Source organism: Empidonax traillii, unplaced genomic scaffold, assembly GCF_003031625.1.
Source record: "Empidonax traillii isolate 1590-97213 ecotype Southwest subspecies unplaced genomic scaffold, ASM303162v1 scaffold1657:size115891, whole genome shotgun sequence".
NCBI lineage: Eukaryota > Metazoa > Chordata > Aves > Passeriformes > Tyrannidae > Empidonax > Empidonax traillii.
In genome coordinates, this window is record NW_020956850.1 from 86,974 (window position 1) to 108,379 (window position 21,406).

The following is a 21,406-nucleotide window of genomic DNA, read 5'->3' on the forward strand; positions in this document are numbered from 1 at the left end:
GCTGGTTTTGATTTCCTTACAGCTCTCCCTTCCCTCATGGCTCGTCGGTCCCAAAGCTCCTCGCAGGGGGACAATCCCCTTGACCCCAACTACCTTCCACCCCACTACAAGGAGTATTACCGCTTGGCGCTGGACGTGCTCACGGAGGAGGGCAAGGAGAGTTACCAGCGCTTCCTGGCAGAGGAGGCAGCCCCCGATTTCCTCTGTGGCTCTGAGGTGGATCACATCATCCAGAACCTCCAGAAGCCCCAGTATGCCAATCAGGAGAGCAGCACAGACACCACCGGGGACAATGACATGGATGGATCCTCTGGGACTTACTGGCCCATGAACTCAGACCTTGCCGTTCCTGAGCTTGACCTGGGCTGGCCAATGGTCTTTGGGTTCAGGGGAACGGAGGTGACAACCCTGGTGCAGCCACCTCCCCCAGACAACCCCAGCATTAAGGAGGAGGCTCGCAGGATGATTCGAGCAGCTCAGCAGGTGAGACAGGGAGAGCCCAGCTAGAGCAGAGGTAAAATCACGCATGTGCCGGAGAAGCAACAGAACAGAGAATCAAGGAATGGTTTGGGTAGGAACGGACCTTAAAGCTCATCCCGTTTCACCCCCTGCCATGGGCAGGGACACCTTCCATGTTGCTCCAAGTCCCATCCAACCTGGCCTTGAACACTTCTGGTGGTGGAGCAGCCTGTCTGGGCAACCTGTGCCAGGAACTCACCATGCTCACAGGGAAGGATTTCTTCCCAATATCCCACCTAATCCTGCCCTCTGACAGAGGGAATCCATTCCCTCTTGTCCTGTCATTCCAGGCCCATGTCCAAAGTCCCTCTCCAGCTCTCCTGGAGTCCCTTTAGGCACTAGAAGGGGCTCCAAGGTCTCCCTGGAGCCTTCTCCAGGCTGAACATCAGGTCCTCTGCCAGTTTCTTTAACTTTGCTCCCAGGACCTGACAGAGGGGCAGGATGATTCCAGCCCCACCACTGACTGCACCAAAGCCTGGCTCTGCTCTGCTCTGCTCTCACAGCACAGTGTGCAAGGCCACACTAAAATACACCAAGAGTTCACAGAATCCCACAACAGCTGAGGTTGGATGAGGCCTCTGGGGCTGGTCGAGTCCAGCTGCCCTGCTCAGAGGAGGTCAATTACAGAGGGTTAATCAGGATATCTCCTTGAGCATCGCCAAGGATGCTCCCTCCTTGAGCATCTTCAAGGGAACAGGACAGCCTGCACCCACGTTCAACCCCCTCTTACAGTCCCAGAGACTTCCCTCATGTTTAATTGGAATTTCACATTCACTTTGCATCTCATCCTCTCCCTGGGCACGACTGAAAAGAGTTTGGCTCCCTTCTTCCTTATGCCCTTTCCATCAAGTATTTATACTCACAGATAGGAGTTGGGAAGGACAGGGAAGCAGACCTGTGAAGCTGCTTCCCATATTATCAGCACATGGATGTAGTTGGATAGTGGCTGCCTGAATGTTGGCCAGGAAGTTCCCTAAAAATGGCAAGAGGGTTTTGAAGGGGGGAAGCAGCTCCTTACACCACCCACTGTGGTTACAGGGCCAAAAAAATTCATGGAATCATTGGATTGATTAGTCAGGGAACGCTCAGGGGAAGTGAAGTTTTCCTTCACCCTCATACACAGAACATGAACCTTCCTGGACAGAAATTTTGTCTCCAGTTCTCAGGCCCACAGTGGTTAAAGGAACCTTTAATTGGGATGTTTCCTGTTCCAAAAGGAAGCTGGAATGAAAATTCTAGTTTCCAAAGGGAGATGGAAACAGTGCAGCTTTGGGGTGTGAGGTGCTGGGGAACGTGGTCAGTCAGGGCATGAGACGGCACAGGTGGCTGACGTGTGCCTGCATCTCCTCCCCAGGTGGTGGCCATCGTGATGGACGTTTTCACGGACGTGGATCTGCTGTTTGAGGTGCTGGATGCTGCTTCTCGACGAGTGCCCGTCTACATCTTGCTGGATGAAATGAACTCCCAGCTTTTCCTTGATACAGCTGCCAAGTGCAGAGTCAACCTAAACTACGTGGAGGTGAGCGAAGACCTGCCCTGCTTGAGTCGTGGCCTGAGGCATGTGTGTCCTGGGACACAGAAGGCTAGTGTGGCAGGAAACACCTGAGAAAGGGGAAGACAGGCCAGAGCCTGGGAAAAGATGAGTGTGAAGAAAGAGGGGAGAGCTGGCACGACAAAGGGTAAAGGCTGAGGACATACCGATAAAGGTTTGTCCATCTGTGTGTCCGCAGGCAGAATCACTAGAGCTGCAGGATAATCCCGGGGGCAGGATGGAAGTTAAAGGAGAGGGGGAAGGAGGAGGGGCAGGGGAGGAATGAGGGTCCCACCTGAGTCAGTGCCTTTCTGGTTTGCAGTTCCTGAGGGTGAGGACAGTGTCTGGCCCAACCTACTACTGCCGCACGGGGATGTCCTTCAAAGGGCACCTGAAGGAGAAGTTCCTGCTGGTGGACTGCATGGTGGTACTCAGCGGCAACTACAGGTGAGGAGCCCTGTCATGGTACCTGTCCTTTGGTGAGACACTCAGGTGCTCTGTGCAAGGGGTTGGCTACAGAGGTGCCCAGCTCCCATCTGAGCCGTGTAAATTCCAGGGAGAATTTGCTGTGGTGTGTGGAGTGTAAGATTTGCATCTTAGTCTGGACCAAATGATCTTTGACCTCCGCTCCTGGAATCATCAAATCATAGAAGGTTTGTGTGAGAAGGGACCTTAGAGCTCATCTTGTCCCACCCCCTCCTGTGTACAGGGACACCTTCCACTACACCAGGTTGCTCCAAGCCCCGTCCTACCTGACCTGGAACACTTCCAGAGATAGGGCAGCCACGACTACTCTGGGCAACAGAGAGGTGGATGGTTTTAGTGAGGGTGGAGATCACCCATTAACACGTTACCATCCTTTTGGAACAACAGTCACTCCAGCTAAGGCATCCGTTTTTGGCGGAATAAATGTTTTTAGCGAGTTCCAATATGAGAATTTCTCCTTCAAGTATTAAGGGGTGATGGGATAAACACCTGTCATGCTCTAAGCATGTAATCACAGAATGACAGAGTGGTTTGGGTTGAAGGGACCTTAAAGTTCATCTGCTTTCACTCCCTGCTCTTGGCAGGGAGACCTTCCACGAGACCAGGATGCTCAAAGCCTGCCATGAGTTAACTTCTCATGGTGGAAGATAAGCAAATAGAATTAAAGGTATTTTAAAAAACGGTATATGAAGATAAACACCCACAATATAGGCATCTGAATAAAGTGCACATTCTTTGTAACAAGATTACACTTTGGCTTTTTTCCTGATGTTTGGAAGGAATTATTGTCAAACTTCATGCTGTACCAAACAACTAACTGTTCCAATTAGATAATTTTTTGCTTATGAGAGCATCAAGTTAATTGTTCAAGACTACTCCTGCCACACTCTCATGTGCTTTGGGTTTTCAAATATTGTATCATTTTTGGAGTAGGAAGTTGTGGAAGTGTTCAAATACAGGTTGGATGGGGCTTGGAGCAGCCTGGGCTAGTGGAAGGTGTCCCTGCCCACGGCAGGATAGTGGAACAAGGTGGTCTCAATGGTCCCTTCCAGCCCAAACCAGTCTGGGATTCCATGAGAGAAGCTGGTGAGTTGGTGAAGCAGCATTTTGGCAATTCCACATGGATATCAGGGACAAAAGTTTTCCCTCGCTGAAGGATATTGAGCAGCAATTTTTCAGGAAAAGTACATCATACTGCAATGGAGGTCAATACACCCATTAAAGAAGTCCTCGAGCCCAGACACCCCAAGCCAGTCTTCCTTCACATCAAGAATTAAAAAAAAAAAAAACTGTAAAAAAAAAAGACAGTAATTTTAAGGGTTTTGGTTAACCCCAGCAGGCAGCTAAGCCCCACACAGGTAGGTGTCCCTCAGGCCTCCTAGCAGGATATGGTAGAGAATCTGAAACATGAGAACGCTCCTGGGTTGTGATACAGTTTAACACCTGCAGCAAACTTGCACGCACAGGCAAAACAGAGTAAGGCATCTCTTTCCTGCTTCCCACCGGTTGGCGGATATCCAGCCATTCCCAGAAAAGAAGAGCTTGACTTGGGAAGACAAAGGCTGTAGCACTGAACATCTTCCTCCCTCCGTTCTGAGCCCAGCTCCTTCTGTCCAGTCCCCCTTAGCCTGTGTGGGTGGAAGGGTTGTGCCACCCCAGGGGCAAGATCCTGCATTTGCCTCTGCTCAGTTTCCTGAGGTTCCTGTTGGCACATCTCCTCAGCCTTTGGGGTCCCCCTGACTGGTGTCACCTGCCAAGTGCAGAGGGCAGAACGCTGACTGTTGTCCCAGTCATTACCCACAGTGTTAAAGACAGAAACATCTACTTCACATAACAATAATCATCACCTCGTTCTCTGGCTGTGGACACTACTGACTGGTTTTTTGGAGCAGAAATAATTTGTTGCCTTGTAAAATCCTCTGCAAAGATGTGACCCCAAATCAATACGTGACCGTGAGGTTTGGGAACGATCACGTCTAACAAGTGGCTGCAGGGGAATTTTCTGTCACTATTTTGCCATATTTCTGCCTGAGCAGAAAATTCAGGACAATTTCCTTCAGGCAAGCGAATGCTTTAATGAAAAGGGGTACAGCTGAGTTACTCAATGCTAATACCCTCCATCACTTCTGTTCTCTCCGTAGTTTCATGTGGTCCTTTGAGAAGATCCACAGGAGCATCGCACACATCTTCCAGGGCGAGCTGGTGGCCAGCTTCGATGAGGAATTCCGCATTTTGTTTGCGCAGTCGGAGCCTCTCGTTCCTCCAGCCAATGTGCTGGCAAAGGCAGAGAACGCCTTCGCCATGGCTCCCTTCGGCAATAACATGCCTTTCTTTCCCAAAAAAGGCCCCCTGATGTTCCAGAGGGATGACAGTCTCTTCCCTTCCTTCATGGACAGAGTGGATCCGGACAGGTACTTCCTCTCCAATTTTCGGCGGGATGACATGCTGCGGCACACCGTGGAAGGGTCAGCCATGCGGATGTATAAAAAGGTGGAAATGGAGAATTCCCAGATGGATCCGGTCAGGGGCTTCCTCCGTTCCAAGCAGCTAGAGCTGGATGCCTTTAAGAGACACAGTTTTGCGGAGGGAACATTTGAAAATTTTGCTTCTTCCAAGCAGTACGCCCGGCAGATGTTCATGAACAACATGGATGAGTTCAAAATCCAATCCAGTCATTTCCAGAAGGACCAGTTCTACCAGTACCAGTTTGAACATCCCCATCTCTCTGGCAGACCTCAGGGATTCTTTGAGAGGATTCGAGGGGGAAGGCCGGGATTCAATGAACTGGAAGACTACGGAGAGGGACCCCGATACCCTGAACTGGAACCCAGTTTCTCACAGGAGGGTTTCCCCTTACGGCTGGATTACGTACCCTCAAATTCTTCCAGGGAGGTGAGACATGGCTCCGACCAGCTGAACCCTGCAGGCAATGGCCCGATGGGAATGATGTTACGGAGGCAGAATATAGGACAGAAATTCATTTGCCAGACTTCTCCCACGCAGAAGCAGAGCCTGGAGCAGCGCCTGTTCCTACAGGACAAGGATGAGGACCAGGACGATGACAAGAACACACAGGAAAACAGAACAGGGTTGCGGAACTGGAGGATATCTTCGTACCTCAGCGCATACCAGTCTGAACCAGATGAAGGGCTCCCGATGCCGATGGAGTCCGAGGCATATAATGATGCTCTTGGGGATCCCCTCACAAAGCACCCCACTGACCTCGTGCCAGCCTTCAAATCCCCCACATCTTTCAATAGCAAGGCACTGGGAATTGACAGTGCCAAGGAAGTTGCGGATCCTGATAGAGCAGGTGAAGAAACCTCGATAATGAAACCAGATGCCTTCAGGTCCAGGATAAATCCCTTGATCCAGAGGAGTTCCAGGCTCAGGTCCTCTCTGATTTTCAGCGCTGCCAAATTAGATCAGCCCAACACCACAATAGAAAAGGTGCAGATGATCCAGAAAGAGCAGATGTCCAGCGAGTTGACAAAGGACAATGAAACCATCAAGATGGCCGCCTCCTCCAAAGTGGCCGAGCTGCTGGAGAAGTACAAAGCCGTGGGCAAGGACACGGAGCGGGGCACAGTCACCCACACCAAAGCTGTTTCAGGTTACCTACAGGAGGAATCACAGAACACGGAGAAGAAATGTACCAAATCCGTGCAGTATAAGATTCTGGAGAGCAGGGTGCTGGACTCCAAAGACTCCTGCAGTACTTACAAAATGCACGGAGAGCTGGACAGAGCATTTGGAATGGCCTCATCCACCCCCCAGCTGGGGGATGCCTTGAGTAAGGATCCCCTGGCACATCTTGGCACTAAGGTGGACAAGCTGTCATCCCGGTTTTACCCGATTGAGAACAAACCTGCTCTCCCAGAGAAGGAGAGTCTGATATATGTAGGAGACACTCAGAAACTGGCTCTTCCGGAGAAGAAGGACAGGGTGACCTTCAGAGAAGACACTCCAAAGTTAGCCAACCCAGAAATGAAGAAACCACAAGTTAGGACAAGTACCACGTCCTCAGCTCTGGAAAGCCTGTCTAGGAGTCAAGGGTCTGACAGCTCTCTCAACAAATCCGAGGAAGACTGTTCAAAACAAGAGCAAAATCCCATGGAATTTTTAAGAAAAGGGTCACTGCGACTGAAGCAGTTTTTAAACCCGAAAGGTGAAAAGAAATTTGAGGAGGAACCTGCTTCTGAAAGTGGGAAATGCGACAAGCAGGCAGTGGTGCTCAAACGATCGTCCATAGGAGACTGCCAGGAAGCGATGGAGGAAGAAAAATCCCACAAATTCACAGCACCGCTACCCCCCAAGAGCAGCCAGACAACGCAGGGGAGGTTCCCTTCCTCCACAGCCAACATCCTGTACAGCAGCAACCTGCGTGATGACACCAAGGTGATCCTGGAGCAGATCTCTGCCAACAGCCAGAAGAACAGAGCCGAGCTGGCCAAGCAGCTGCCATCCACCAGCAACCCTGACCTTTCCAGGTCAACCACAAGCTTGGAAAGGAGAGGGGAGAAGGAGAAAAGCTGCAACATCCACAGGTCGGAGAGCTTTGGGAGCCAGAAACGGAACCTTCAGCGACAGCCGTCGGAGGACAGAGACACCCTCCTGAAAAAAATGGAGAACATGCGGAAGGAGAAGCGAGTCTACAGCAGGTTTGAGGTGTTCTGCAAGAAGGACGAGCACATGAGTCCGAGTGAAGAGGAATATGACACAGATGCCAAAGACAAGAAGATGGGAAAATTCATGCCCAAAATCTTGGGGACCTTCAAGACCAAAAAATGATCATAAAAATCCTATTTAATTCCATTTAATCACTGACTGTCACAGGGGAAGGGAGGAAGAAACTTGTTTATGATGGCTACAAACTCCACGGGCAATGCTCTTCTTGGTAAGTGAGCAGAAATGTGTCCAGCATGAGCCTCTCATGGCACAGTTTGCTCCATAAATTCAGGTGGTACCAAACAACCTTATTACACTATGTTCCAAATAAAATTATTGAATTGCCAACACGCTTAAAACACAGAAGTCTCTTTTTTAAAAAGAATTCTCTGTTCTGTTACTGTACAAAACTGTCCTGTTACAAAACTGAAAGTCTCTGTTACACCCAAGGAATATTTTCAGCTGACAAAAGAATTCCACTTTCAGAAGAAAAGAATAAAAAATAGAAAATTCTGTACTTGAGTTCAGACTAGGAAAGATAAATACACACAGACGCACACATGGAAAAAGTGTTTAAAAGTGTTGTTTCTCAGGTGCAGTTATCCTTTCTCTGTATCTCACAATGAATCAGTCACAGGAGGCATCTTTTTGAAGATTTACAGACAAAAAAAAATATTGTAACCAACTTTTTGCCCTAATCTGTGGCTCTGGTCTTGTCCAGCGGCACAGGCCCAGGTTTTGTATTTACCAGTTCCTGAGCCTGTGGGGTCTGGTTTGCTTGGGATTTGTTCTCCCATGTGTAGGGAATTTTTTGCTTTAAGGACTCAGCTAAAGGAGCGGCTAAAAAGGCCATGAAAAGGGCATTGAAGTGCTAGTGATGGTGATGGGCCTGGTTTTAGGAGGCCTTTTCAGCTTGAGGAAACTGCCTCAAGTTGAGCCAGGAGAGGTTTAGGTTGGATATTTGGAAAATTCCTTCCAAAACCCTGGAAAGGATTGTCCAGTCCTGACATAGTCTGCCCACAGCACTCGTGGAGTCTTTGAAACTTTAGCTTTTCCTGGGATGCCAGTTCCCAGGGCAGCATATCTGGATGGAACTTACATATTTGTAACAGTTAATGATTATTTTACTGTTTGCTTAAAGCCTTGGGAACTGGATGTGCAGAACGACTGTCTAATCTGGAAAAAAAAAACCAACTTAGAGCTGATTTCCATTTTAATACAAATGGTGGTAAAAATCTGCAGAATCAGAAACAGCTTTGTTGTAACATGAGGAGGTATATTAAGCAATAAAGAGAAGACAAAAGAGGAAAAAAAGGATGGAAGAAGTGGCCAAAATTGGGAAAACAAAAGTTGAAATGGATTTCTTAGACCCATTTCATATTATCACAGAATCACAGGATGGTTTGTGTGGGAAGGGACCTTAAGCCCATCTGGCCCCAACCCCTGCCATGGGCAGGGACACCTTCCACCAGCCCAGGTTGCTCCAAACCCCATCCAACCCGGTCTTGGACACTTCCAGGGATGGGTTAGCCAAAGCTTCTCTGGGAAACCCGTGCCAGGAACTCACCACCCTCTCAGGGAAGAATTTCTTCACAATATCGTTTCTAAATATCTCCTCTTTTAGTTTAAAACTGAACATTGTGACCCATCTCAGATACAGCCCATGATCTTTTATACATGTCCACAGCCATAAACGAGTTATTTTGTCTGCTCTGATTAATCATTGAGTTATTGATGGGTCCCAAAAGGAACTGCAATGATCAACAGTTGTTCTCTGTCAGCCAATACAGAGATTATTTTACTCTAGAGCAGTATGTACATATATATTCTAGCTCTGTTTGTGCAATTCATACATCATTCCACACCTTCTCAACCCCACCTGCTCCAGCCTCGTTCTGTAACAGACAAATTTGGAATTCGTGACAGTGACAGGTTACATTAGCAATTTAGAATTTTGCTGTGCTTATTGAGATGTTTAGGATTTTCTCTTGCTCAGGTGGAACACATGCTTCTGCCCAGAGCCTGAGTGACACAGCTCTGCTGGTGACGGGTAGGTGACCAGTTGCTGCAGGTGGCACAACCAGCCACTGCAGAAGAAACAATTCCCTCAGCAGCAATTAAAGCCATTGTAAGAAGACCTTCTGGTGTTCCAGCCCACCACCTCTAAGTCTGGGATGGGGGTCACAGAGGACCTTGGCTGTCATGCTGTGAGGGGCCAGGATCCAGGGGAGGTCACAGCCGGAATTGGGTGCCCTTCTCCGTGCCCCACAACTGGCACTTGGACACTCAGGAGCCAACCCGCTGACCAGAGCTCTGCCCACACCACAGGCTCACCTGGCACTGCCACTCCTACATCTTCCTGTACCTCAGATAGGCAGGAAACACTTGTGCTATGAATATATCACAATAAACCTGGACTTCCCTGTGAGCTGCTCTCCTGGCTCCCTCCTGTTACCAGACTCCAATGACCACACCTGCGACCAAGGGGAAGGCATTAATTTTTAATTAAGTAGCCGTGGGTGTTTAGGCACCAGAAGATAAAATGGCAGTTCAGCCAATGGCAGTGGTACTCACATGCTGGAATCCAGCACCTGAATCCCCTTGGTAACTGTATTCCCAATGTTCTGGAATCACAGTCATTTATCACAGGTGGAGTAAAACTTCAGGGACACAGACAAGAACTTCAAGTGAATGAGGAGAACGTATCCAAAATCCACATTAAAATAAGAATATAAAGTTTCCTGTAGTCCCACTGTAGGCTGGTAACACCTTCATGATGTCTCAGCAGTAGTGTCTCATGGAACTCTGCTTTCTGAAAGCAAAAACAAAACAAAAAAACTCATCAGTTATTCACTGAAGACAGTCTTACCAAGAGGTACTTTCCCTCTCAACACAGTGAATGCTGACTGAAGACAAAGATTTTTTGTGGTGCAATATAAACTATTTATTATTGCAATATTTACAATATCACATGGTAGGGAAGCTGATAGATATTGTAGCAGAGCCCACCTGTATTTCAAATGCTTTCCTACTTGATTTTGTCGAAAATAAACCGCAATGGTTTTATTTATTTACCCCAGAAGAGATAGAGAAATGAGTGGAAATCAGAATGAAGGTCTGTAAGATCTGTAAAGAGTTTGATCTCCACGGACTTCAGAACACAGTTAACTGCTCTGCTCAAAAGCAACCCACATGTAGGTAGAACTGCTGAAGAATCCTAGAATGGCTTGGAAGGGACCTTTTAAAGTGCATCCAGTCCCACTCCCCTGCCATGGGCAGGGACACCTTCCACTAGACCAGGTTGCTCCAAGCCCCATCCAACTTGGCCTGAAAGACTTCCAGGGATGGAGCAGCCACAGCTTCCCTGGGCAACCTGTGCCAGGACCTCACCACACTCACAGGGAAGAATTCCTTCCCAATATCCCATCTAACCCTGCCCTCTGGCAGTGGGAAGCCATTGCCCTTTTTCCCATCAATCCAGGCCCTTGTCCCAAGTCCCTTTCCAACTCTCCTGGAGTCCCTTTAGGCCCTGGAAGGGGCTCCAAGGTCTCCCTGGAGCCTTCTCTTCTCCAGGATGAACACCACCAGCTCTCCCAGAGCAGAGGGGCTCCACAGAGCATTTTCTTGGCCTTGCACTTGGCCTTGCTAAAATTCAGGAGGTTCCCCTGGGCCCTGAATATGTCTAAAACCACTCAAGTACTAGAATATTGCAGTTTTCTGTATTTTTTTGCAACAATTCAAACAAGGAGTATGAACTGACAGTGTTCACAAGAGTGGGAGCAAACATGCTGTGCCCTTGTCTGGTGAGACTGGAAGGCAGATGGGTTGGATTCCCTTTCCTGTGGGCTTGTCCAGAGGAAAGGAGGATATTGTCCCATACAGTAAATAAAGCATTTCCTCATATTTTACTCTCCCTTGTTGTCCCTGCTCAGTCAGGGGCTGAGGGATGGATGAGCTGTATTTCACCTGGCTGGAACACCTGCACATTCACTGCTCAGGGTTTTGGGAGGTCTTTGCTATCGGAAGACTCTGCAGCGCGGATTTACTGATGGTTCCATAGGCCTGGGAGTAGCTGCCCATCGACGCTCTTGGATCACCCGCAGCTCCCACATTTGCAGTGATCTGGAACATCTTTTTGCTGGGCTTCAGAAGGGGACGAACATCTTTGCTGTGACACTGAGAGTTTCTGGGATTCTATGTGAGAAAGAAAAGCCAAGATAAGTTTAATAACCTGGAATCATCTTTCTGGAATGCAAATAAGATACAGGTTTGGCTTTGGTCAGCATGACCCTCTCAGGGAACAAACGCAAAGCTCAGGGCACACGTTGGCTGATCTTCTCCCTTTTTCTGCTCTTCCTGTCACAGAAAGTTGGTCACAATTCCCTGAAGATTCTTTCAAATTCATTGGTCATGTGAACACATGCACACACACATCAAGCTCCACAATCCCATTTGGGGATTGGCTCCTCTCACTCTCAAAATCTATCCATTTTGGAGAGGATTCCAAAGCAGAGGGGCTGAAATGTGAGTTGCAAGTGGGCTCCTGGACATGCTTGGAGTTTCTGGCAACGTGGGCTAATGAAAGTTGTCCCTGCCCATGGCAGAGGGGTGGAATGAGATGAGTTTAAAGGTCCCTGCCAACCCAAACCACTCTGATTCTGTCATACTATCAATCTGTGGTGCCTACTTCCATACTTCCATACTCCCATACTCTTCCTCTGATTAGCTTGTGCAGGTGCCATGAGTCACCAGGCAACAGACAGCCAGCTCAGGAACAGAAAAAGCAGGAGCAAGAAGCAATTAAAGAACCCAGCCAGGGTTCTTTTAAAGTCTTTTACAAGGAAGCATGGCCAAGAACAGGGAAGAAGGAGGAGCAGAGAGGAGAGGACTGACACCTTGCTCAGCAACAGCAATCCATTAGAATCATGGAATCAAGTCACGGAATTGTTGGGATTGGAAAAGCCCTCTGAGCCCATCAAGTCCAGATGCTCCCCCAGCACTGCCAAAGCCACAACTAATCCATGTGCCCAGGAGCCACACCCACATGGCTGTTAAACCCCTCCAGAGATGAGAACACCACTGCCTTGGGCAACCTGTGCCAGGCCTGGACAGCCCTTTCCATGAAGAAATGTTCCCAATATCCAACCTGAACCTCCCCTGGCACAACTTGAGGCCATTTCCTCTTGTCCTGTCCCTTGTTCTCTGGGAGCAGAGCGTGACCCTCATCTGGTTCCCCTCTCCTGTCAGGGGGTTGGAGAGAGTGAGAAGGTCCCCCTGAGCCGCCTTCTCTCCAGGCTGAGCCCACCCCACTCCCTCAGCCACTCCTGGTGCTCCAGGCCCTTTCCCAGCTCTGTTCTCTTCCCTGGACACGCTCCTCAATGTCTTTCTTGTCGTGAGAGGGCCAAAACTGCCCCCAGGACAGGGGACGGGCTCTACCTGGGCCTGAGGCCACACTGTGTCTGCTACAAGTGAGGAGCCACTGGCCTCTTACCCACCAGGGCACACCCGGGCTCATGTTCAGCCCCTGTCACCAGCAACTCCAGGAACTTTTCCAGCTTTCCAGCCACTCTATCCCAAGCCTGGAGCACTGCAGGGAGTTGCTGTGACCCAAGTTACCACAAGTAAGGATTAGATGTTAAGCAACTCACACTGTAAAGGTTCTGCACATTTGCAGGAGGGAGCCCAGTGTTTGTCCATGAGATTTGTCTCCCCACTTTCCCAGTGTTGGAGATTCTGGGCTGTTGAGGTGGTGCAGAAAAGTTCCTGATCCCAGCAGAAGGATTTGCATTTCCTGCAGAAGGAAAAACATGAGAGGAAGTAAGAAAATGCTGAGGACACAGAACAACCTGGACTGAGGCAGGGACAGTCACACACTCACCACTCATTCAAACAGTGTTTTGTTCTTATGTCATTTTCCTCCCACACTTTCACCCCCTCTTTTTACCGTGCAAATTCCCCTCATTTCATTTACAGCACTCAGCCTCTCTTCTTTCTTCCCCAAAACAATGCCCCGTGGTGTGTCACACCCTCGTGTAGGAGGGTGGTACCTACTGTGCACAGTGGTGTGTGTGATGGGGTTGTACATCACCACACTGATCTGTGATTTCTGACACACAGTTCTGGCCAAATCCTTGCTCTGGTTGGGTCCTGTTGGCTGGACTCCAGCGGTGGCTCCAGCATGCACATGTGAAGGGTTTAGGAGAGGAGATGTTGGTTCTTGCTGGTCTTTTCTGGTGGGTACAGTCACTGAGCTGAAATTTGGGAGAAGTGGGCTAGATTCAGACTGGCTCAGCTGAATGTTTTCTCTCCTCCCTTGCTCCTTTAGAAGGCTCCTTGATTTTTTTTCAAGGATCAACTGCAGAACAGAAAAGCTGGCTAGACTTAATGCAGCAATACAGCAGAGGAACAAAACATCAAAACAAAGAGGAATACTCGTAAATATCTGGAATTTATTTCACAGGATAAGTAACAAGTATAATTTTGGAACTCTTTAGGCTTCCTTCCAACCCAAACCATTCTGTGATTCTATGATTCTATGGCTGTTGGATCCAGCACAGTATATTTCCCTCTAACCCAGTTTTTCTCAGACATCATGCTTCAGAGGCTTTTCCTTTCCCAGCGGGAATTTTGATTTAAAGGTCTCTCAAAGATTCTGACAGTGTGGAACTGACTGACCAAACACCAAGGTGTAACTGTGTCAGCAGGTACGGACAACCCAGGGGAACACAAACACAAGACAACAGAATTTGTTAAGTGTGTGCAAGAATGGCGGGTTACCTGGAGGATTAGGATTTGGGAAAAAGAAGATGAAAGTACCTCATATAATTTATTTCGATAATCTGCCACAGACAGCTGGACATCATCACCCAAAGGAAGGACCACATTATAATCCAAAGAGGGCTCCCTGGAAGGACAGTGGAATCTAAGGAGATGAGAACACATCATGTAATTCACTGACTGAAAGCAGCACCACAGACTAATACAATTTAAACAGTATTGTTAAACATGCATGTTAAACATCTCATGTAAATAGCATTGGAGAAAGTGAAGAATTAGCTTTGGGGTTTTTTTCTGTAATGCATTTAGAGAAAACTTGTGCCAGGAACAGGTTTGTAATGTCTTAGAAGGCATCAGGAGAAGCTGCACACTGGTGTCACTCTCACCTGTTCACATAAGGATGCTGCAGAGCCTCCTCTGCTGTGAGCCGTTTGTCAGGGTTAAATACCAGAAGTTTCTTCAGCAGATCCAAGGCAGGCAGTGGAGTAGAGGATGGGAAAATCTCCTCAAATGTTACTCGCTGCCTAGAAGACAGAAAACAATGAGTTCCTAGCGTCCAGTTCCCAGTGAAGGCAGGAATGACAGTTATGGGGATCATGCCAAGGTGACACCTGACCCCAGAGTTCACTCACAAAGATCATCACTGAGTCCTAGAATTGTTTGGGTGGGAAGGGACCTTGGAGCTCATCTCTTGCTAGCCCCACGGTCCCACAAATTCAGACCTGAGACCACAGAAACACATTTCTGTGTAATTTGCAATGAAAAGATGACGCTTGATAATCTGGTTTTGCATTTTGAAACCCTAAATATAACTGTGAACATAATCAACAAGAAAGTATCTTATACATTTGAAATATCAGTTCTAAAACCCAAATCTTACCTGTGTTTTAAATAATTTCTATTTAAGAAGAGACTTTGAAGTCCCTTCCACTGCCTAAAGGAACTCCAAGAGAGCAACTTCAGGAGTGACAGGACAAGGGGGATGAGCTTCCCACCGGAAAAGTGGGGATTTAGATGGGATATTGGGAAGAAATCCTTGCCTGTGAGGATCATGAGTGACTGGGATGGATTTCCTGGAGAAACTGTGGCTGCCCCACCCCTGGAAGTGTTCAAGGCCAGGTTGCACAGGGCTTAGAGCAACCTGGGCTAGTGGAAGGTGTCCTTGCCCATGGCAGGGGGTTGCACTGGATGATCTTGAAGGTCACTTCCCCCCCAAACCATTCTAGGATTCCATGATTCCATGGTCATACAGCAGGTGATCTGAGACACACAAACACCCCAGGCTTACCGGGAACTCATGTGGTTAATAACTGAGGCCTTGTACTCTGACTGCAGAGCCAAAATATCTGCAATAACGAAAAGATAATGATAATCATCTTGTTAATGCCACGATGAGCATTACCAGAGCTACACAGTTTATGAAGGAAAGTAAATATTATTTGATGTTAGCACAGAAAATTACTCTCATAAAACATAATGGGAGATCTGTGGAAGGGGAATGGAATACTTACAAATTTTCTAAGATGATTTCTGAATTAATATTTATTAGTCATAGGCTTCATAAACCTGCACTCTCACACCCACAGAGGCAGAAGCACCAAGATATCTGAATTTCTTATTTTCCTCTAACACTAACATTCACAATTAAGTCTCTAATTTCCTTGGAAAGGTGTCAGAATGACCCACAAGAGATACCTTCTAGATACCTTCTCCTCTTATCCGTCTGCGCTACTTTCTTCCCCCCTTTAATCCCTTCTCTAAATCCCTTTTGCAACAGCAGAGTCCTACCTTCCGGGGACGGGGCAGGGATGACCCTCAGGATCTGCTCTATTTGATTCATTGTTGATGTTCCAGGAAAAAGAGGCTTCCCAAGCAGCATCTCTCCCAGAATGCAGCCAATGCTCCACATGTCTACACCTTTAGTGTAACTACAGACAGGAATAGAACAGAGTTAGGATTAAATCAAGCAACTGTTTTCCTGTGCCTGCTCTTCACATCATCTACATTGATCTATTTCACCAACATAATTGGTGACTTCTCAAATATGAATGCTCACATTTGAGCTATAAATTGAACGACATTTGGGAATCATGAGACTGACAAGCATGAAACAGAAAGGAGATTTAGCCTACTCAAAGGCTAGTCTAGGAAACCATAAAAGGAGATATATAACAGAGAAATACTAGAACAAGGCAATATATAAAAGGTAATGCCAGAAAAAGGTAATAATATATCCTTTTCATATGACCAAGAATGAAGATACATGTTGATCTTTGGAAACAACTGAGTTTTCAAGGCATAATGTATGTATAAAGTAGTTACAATTACTTAAAAATTACATTTTTAAGCAAGTAAATACCAGACAATGGGTATAGGACAGTTTGCAAGACACCCACATTTAAATCTGGGATACTACCTCAGCCTCTATTTATTTACTTTTCTGATTTTTCATCTTTAAGTCAAAAAAAGGACTAAGCCTGACTAACAGGCAGCTGGTTTAATGGTTGATTACAGGGTATTTCCTGAAGATCTTTTAAAAACCACTCCTTTAAATTGGAAAAGAGGACTTTTGGTCTCAAGCAAAGTTTGTAAAGATGTGGGTTTAAAGGGAGAAAGATTAAGTCTAGTGAGAGAAAGGGTGAGAAAGAAGTTACGGACTCCCACTGCTTCGCTCACCTGTGAGAGGCCAGTAAGATCTCGGGGGCCCGGTACCAGCGCGTGGCCACGTACTCGGTCAGCGCAGGGCTGGCCTGCTCCTTGCCCTGCTGGCACAGGGAACGGGCCAGCCCGAAGTCACACAGCTTCACACAGCACTCTGCGTCCAGCAGGATATTGGAAGGCTGGATTGAACACAGGAGGATTAAATGGCTTTTGAATCTCTCAGTTGTAGAAGATTATTGTCAAGGCTCTTTTATTAGTCTCCTACTTGCATAGTTTTTCATACTTTTGCCTAGGAAGCCAGGCTGGGAGAGCTGGGGGGTGTTCAGCCTGGAGAAGAAGAGGCTCTCAGTAGACCTTGGAGCTCCTTCCAGTGCCTACAGGGGCTCCAGGAGAGCTGGAGAGGGACTTTGGACATGAGCCTGGAGGGACAGGGCAGGGTTAGATGGGATATTGGGAAGATATTCCTCCATGTGAGGATGGTGGGGCCCTGGCACGGGTTGCCCAGAGAAGCTGTGGCTGCCCCATCCTTGGAAGTCCAAGGCCAGGTTGGATGGGGCTTGGAGAAACCTGGTCTACTGGAAGGTGTCCCTGCCCATGGCAGGGGAGTGGGACTAGATGCACTTTGAAAGGTCCCTTCCATCCCAAATCAGTCTGTGATTTTATTTAGTGTTGGACAGAAAACTGGAGTGAAGGACACAGACAATGACTGAAATGTACCTTCTGATCCCTGTGAATGACATTCCCCGAGTGGATGAATTTAGTTGCCTTCAGGAGCTGGTAGAGAATGTAACACTTGTGGATATCTTTCAGCAAATTCCCCTTCTTAATAACAGCATGTAAATCTGTCTCTGTAATACATTACAGCAGTGACATACTTACATCAGTAAATATCAGTAGTATCACGAATGTTCATGTAAATCACCAGCTCACCACTATCAAAGTGGGAATAAGGATAAACTTCTAAGAGAGGCTGGATTCAGACCAGCTGCAATGCTGAGCCTTACCCATGGACTCAAAGATGAGGTAGATGTCCTTGTCATTCTCAGCTTGGATAACATCGAGCAGCTTGATGATGTTTGGATGTTCTCCAAATTCCTGTGCAGGGAAGAGACCCAGCTGTCAAAATCACGTTTTGCTTGTGAATCATAAAAAGGGACAATAACCTATTTCAGTTTGTATTATAGTCTAGAACAAACATTAACACGCTCTTTCCTTGATTAGGGCTTCTTCTGAAATAAACTTCAAAAAAGAATTTAAGCCTGTTCCATAGTAGAAAACCAGACAGTTAATCCGAAAAATAATTTCTGTTGACTGAAACACTCATTCTAAAACTCCCTCTATACCAGTTAAAATAAAATCCGGTCCCCTTTATGCACCTCTCATTTCCTACTGAATCAAAGAATTATTGTGGCGTGAAAATAACAGATCACAGCGTCCATCAACATTCATAGTTAAAAACCCCAAACAGCCATCACGTGTCCACCTGAGGGCTGGCTGGAGATTCACAGGCTGTACTGGGAGATCAGACAGCTTAGATACCTGAACACAGGTGTCTCACACTGGAGGTGGAGTTCGTGCTCGCATTTGCAGACTGGCAATCCTGATGGGATCATTCAATTCATCCCCAGCTTTAACAGCTTTTATTTACCACAGCAAACACTTCTGTGCAACCAGAGACACTGCAAACACTTCCTAACACACCAACGTTTTCATGAACTACTGTGAGAACAGAATTACAAATTGCTGCACCACAAAACCTGTGCTTGTATCTGAAATACATAAATAATTTATTTGAACCAATATTACAGACTCTTTACCTATTTCCATCACTAATTCAGTTATAAACAGTATCGAAAATCCTAATAATAAGCTATCCGCAGCTTACAACAGGATCATCTTCCTACACTCTGAGGCCAAAACAAAACGTGGTTATAACGTGTAACATCTAAAAAGTCCACAAATCAACACGTTCGTGCGCAGCAACCTGTGAAAACACACTCACAAAGCAGTGACACACAGCCAGACCATCACGCATCTCGTTTTCATTCTGAGGACAAGAGTCACAATGCCCATCCAAATGATCTAAAGCAGGTTTCTACACAAAAGGGGATATTGTTCTAGCGATGCAGATCAATTTTGACAGTGTTACTTTAGTCCTATTTAAGAACAAAAACACCACTGTCTCACACTGCCTCGCCCTGGAACTGATAAGGGAAAGTCATGAAAAAATTTCAAGCTGTACTAAAAAAACATGTTACCTTGAAAAAAAACCTCATCAGGCCAGTCCTGCTAATCTTTGCTTACAGTGCTGTCACTAAAGTACTTACCAAAAATGACATTCTAAAATTGGCCTAAAATACACCAGTAGATCTGCAACTACACTGAACAGCAAACACAAAACCCGGAAGCAATGACTAGTAAAGAGCAGAGCACCAGAGAACCATCCAAATCCCAGATTCTGCAGCAACTTCTCAGTTACAGTAATTGAGATACATAATATAAAACAATAATCCAGTTCATCCAATGCCCTTGTGATAGAGATTAAACAAAGTAATTATTATTCATGGACAAACAAATTAACACAAACATCCAGTTACAAATAACAGAGTATTTCTTAAATCTTTTCTTTTCTGATCCCTCAGTCTTGAACCTCAAGAAAGATGTATAAAACAGGAGGGGAAACTAAAATTCTTTAGTCTATTGAGCACCAAAAGTCATGGAAGTACAGGCTGAACAGCACATTAATTTCCCTCCCCAGGCCCCTGCTGTCAAATGACTCCTTCTTTCCTTCAGTTCAATATCGATTCTCCTTCAGGAGAAATATCCTTCTTTTCCCTGCTCCTCCTCCACCCATCCGCTCCACAAGTGCTGCACTTTCAGAGATGATCTAACTTACATGTAATTCACTTCTAAGGAATTGTTTATATTTTTAGCTCTTAAGTTTGCAGCTTCTATTTCAGGCTTCAAGAATGACTAAAAAGTAAAAAAAACCTTATCTCTTTACTACTTAAAGTTGGCAGTCTTAGGAAATACCTATTCCACGAGCCCTGTCTCACTTGTGTCCTTAGAAAATCACAAGTTATAACAACACTGTTTCAAAATATTGATGTTTCTACACGGTGAGTCTGAGGAGGAACGGACAAACAATTATAATGCCACTGATAAGGTCAATTATATCACAACAAGCACAGCTTTAAGTTACTCCTTGCAGATGTTCCCTTTTTGTTTTGCTTTGATTATTTTAAGTGATCAAATTGCTTCCCACATGATGGGGAATAGCAATTTTTGCATGTAAACCCCCCCCACATACCTCAGGCCCCCTCTGATCACGGCAGTTAAAATGTAAGAGAAAGAGTTTGTGTCCATAAAGAAGCAAGAAATGACAGAAAAGTGCAAGTCTACCTGTTGATGATGCAGGAGACACGTTGCTAGAAATGGGGAAAGAGCAGGAAAAACTAAAAACAAGCGCAAATGGAGAGTGTTTCATTCAGGTGCGTTTGCCCTGAAAGGCTCTTTGCCAAGATGGTGCAGTAAAGAAATTAAAGAGCTGTCAACACTAATCGTTGATCCCCCGCATTTTGGAAAACAATAGGAAGAAAATACGTAGACATCAGAGATAATAAAAAATCATAATGGAGGAGGAACATGGTCATTACCTGCAGGAACATAATCTCTCGAAATGTTCTCTGGAAATAAAGAAAAAGTAGTTTATTATCACCTCAAAAGCATGGCAGGAAATACCTATGGAATCCCACCACATCTCACAACACATCAGGACAATGATTTTTTCACCTGAGCATCTGTCCTGTTCCTGAAAGCATCAAAAATCTTTTTAACAGCAACTATTTCTCCTGTCCTGCGGTCAATTGCTTTCCAGACGATGCCATAGGCCTGGGGAGAAACACAGACAGGTGAGCAGCGTGCTGACACCCTGTCCCAGCTCAGGCCTGCAGAGGAGCCAGAATGTACTCAACAAAGGACTGGGAGAGAGGTGATCACCAGCTACCTGGAAGAGAGAGAGAGAGAGAGAGAGAGATCAGGCCAAGGAGCCCCTCTGCTCTGGAGCCAGGCTGGGAGAGCTGTGGGGTGTTCAGCCTGGAGAAGAGAATACTCCTGGGAGACCTTAGAGCCCTTCTCAGTGCCTAAAGGGGCTCCAGGAGAGCTGGAGGGGACTTTGGACGAGGGATGGAGGGACAGGACAAGGGGGAAGGGATTCCTACTGGAAAAGCGTGGATATACATGGGATATTGGGAAGAAATCTTTGCCTGTGAGCGTAGTGAGAGACTGGAATGGATTTCCTGGAGAAACTGTAGCTGCCCCGTCCCTAGAAGTGTCCAAGGCCAGGTTGGATGGGGCTCTGAGAAAAACGGTCTGGTGAAAGGTGTTCTTACCTATGGCAAGGGGGTGAAATGAAATGATCTTTGAAGTTACTTCCCACACAAACCATTCTGTGGTTCCATGATTCCATGGAGGGAGGAGGACTTGGGTCACAACAAGCCCATGAAATACCCAAGGCTTGGGACAGACCAGCTGGAAAGCTGGAAAAGAACCTAGGGGTGCTGGTGACAGTGGCTGAACAGGAGCTCAGGTGTACCCAGACTTGTTACCAGCATCTGAAGTAACAGTATCACAGCATCACAGAATTGCAGAGGTTGGAAAAGCCCGCCAAGACCATCCGGTCCAACCACTAAATCAGCTTTTTTTTTTTTTTTTTTTTTTTTTTTTTTTTTTTTTTTTTTTTTTTTTTTTTTTTTTTTTTTTTTT

The 21,406-nt window shown here is 46.6% G+C and overlaps 2 protein-coding genes across 4 annotated transcripts in view; one reads left to right on the forward strand and one right to left on the reverse strand.

Annotated features, from left to right (window-relative positions):
* Window positions 1–24: 24 nt before the first annotated feature.
* Window positions 25–7,552, forward strand: FAM83H (family with sequence similarity 83 member H). The gene is made up of 4 exons (XM_027908212.1): window positions 25–483; window positions 1,874–2,038; window positions 2,373–2,497; window positions 4,678–7,552. The coding sequence occupies exons 1-4, from the start codon at window positions 37–39 to the stop codon at window positions 7,325–7,327; spliced, it is 3,387 nt and encodes a 1,128-aa protein (XP_027764013.1). The 5' UTR covers window positions 25–36; the 3' UTR covers window positions 7,328–7,552.
* MAPK15 (mitogen-activated protein kinase 15) overlaps window positions 5,483–21,406 on the reverse strand; it is a 17,213-nt gene continuing 1,289 nt past the window's right edge. The window contains exons 2-15 of one of the 3 annotated variants that reach the window (XR_003573954.1): window positions 20,435–20,533; window positions 20,299–20,328; window positions 17,647–17,737; window positions 17,360–17,490; window positions 16,658–16,821; window positions 15,770–15,909; window positions 15,270–15,327; window positions 14,368–14,505; window positions 14,021–14,126; window positions 13,256–13,559; window positions 12,853–12,995; window positions 11,171–11,398; window positions 9,779–10,016; window positions 5,483–5,566 (exon numbers count right to left, since the gene is read on the reverse strand). Coding sequence is in view for 1 of the 3 variants with exons in the window: in XM_027908213.1 (XP_027764014.1) it covers window positions 11,192–11,398; window positions 12,853–12,995; window positions 13,256–13,559; window positions 14,021–14,126; window positions 14,368–14,505; window positions 15,270–15,327; window positions 15,770–15,909; window positions 16,658–16,821; window positions 17,360–17,490; window positions 17,647–17,737; window positions 20,299–20,328; window positions 20,435–20,533 (1,611 nt within the window). In the remaining 2 variants the exon portion in view is untranslated. Of the gene's footprint in view, window positions 5,567–9,538; window positions 9,679–9,778; window positions 10,017–10,716; window positions 11,399–12,852; window positions 12,996–13,255; window positions 13,560–14,020; window positions 14,127–14,367; window positions 14,506–15,269; window positions 15,328–15,769; window positions 15,910–16,657; window positions 16,822–17,359; window positions 17,491–17,646; window positions 17,738–20,298; window positions 20,329–20,434; window positions 20,534–21,406 lie in introns of those variants that run through there. The other 2 variants (XR_003573955.1, XM_027908213.1) reach the window with 2 other exon arrangements.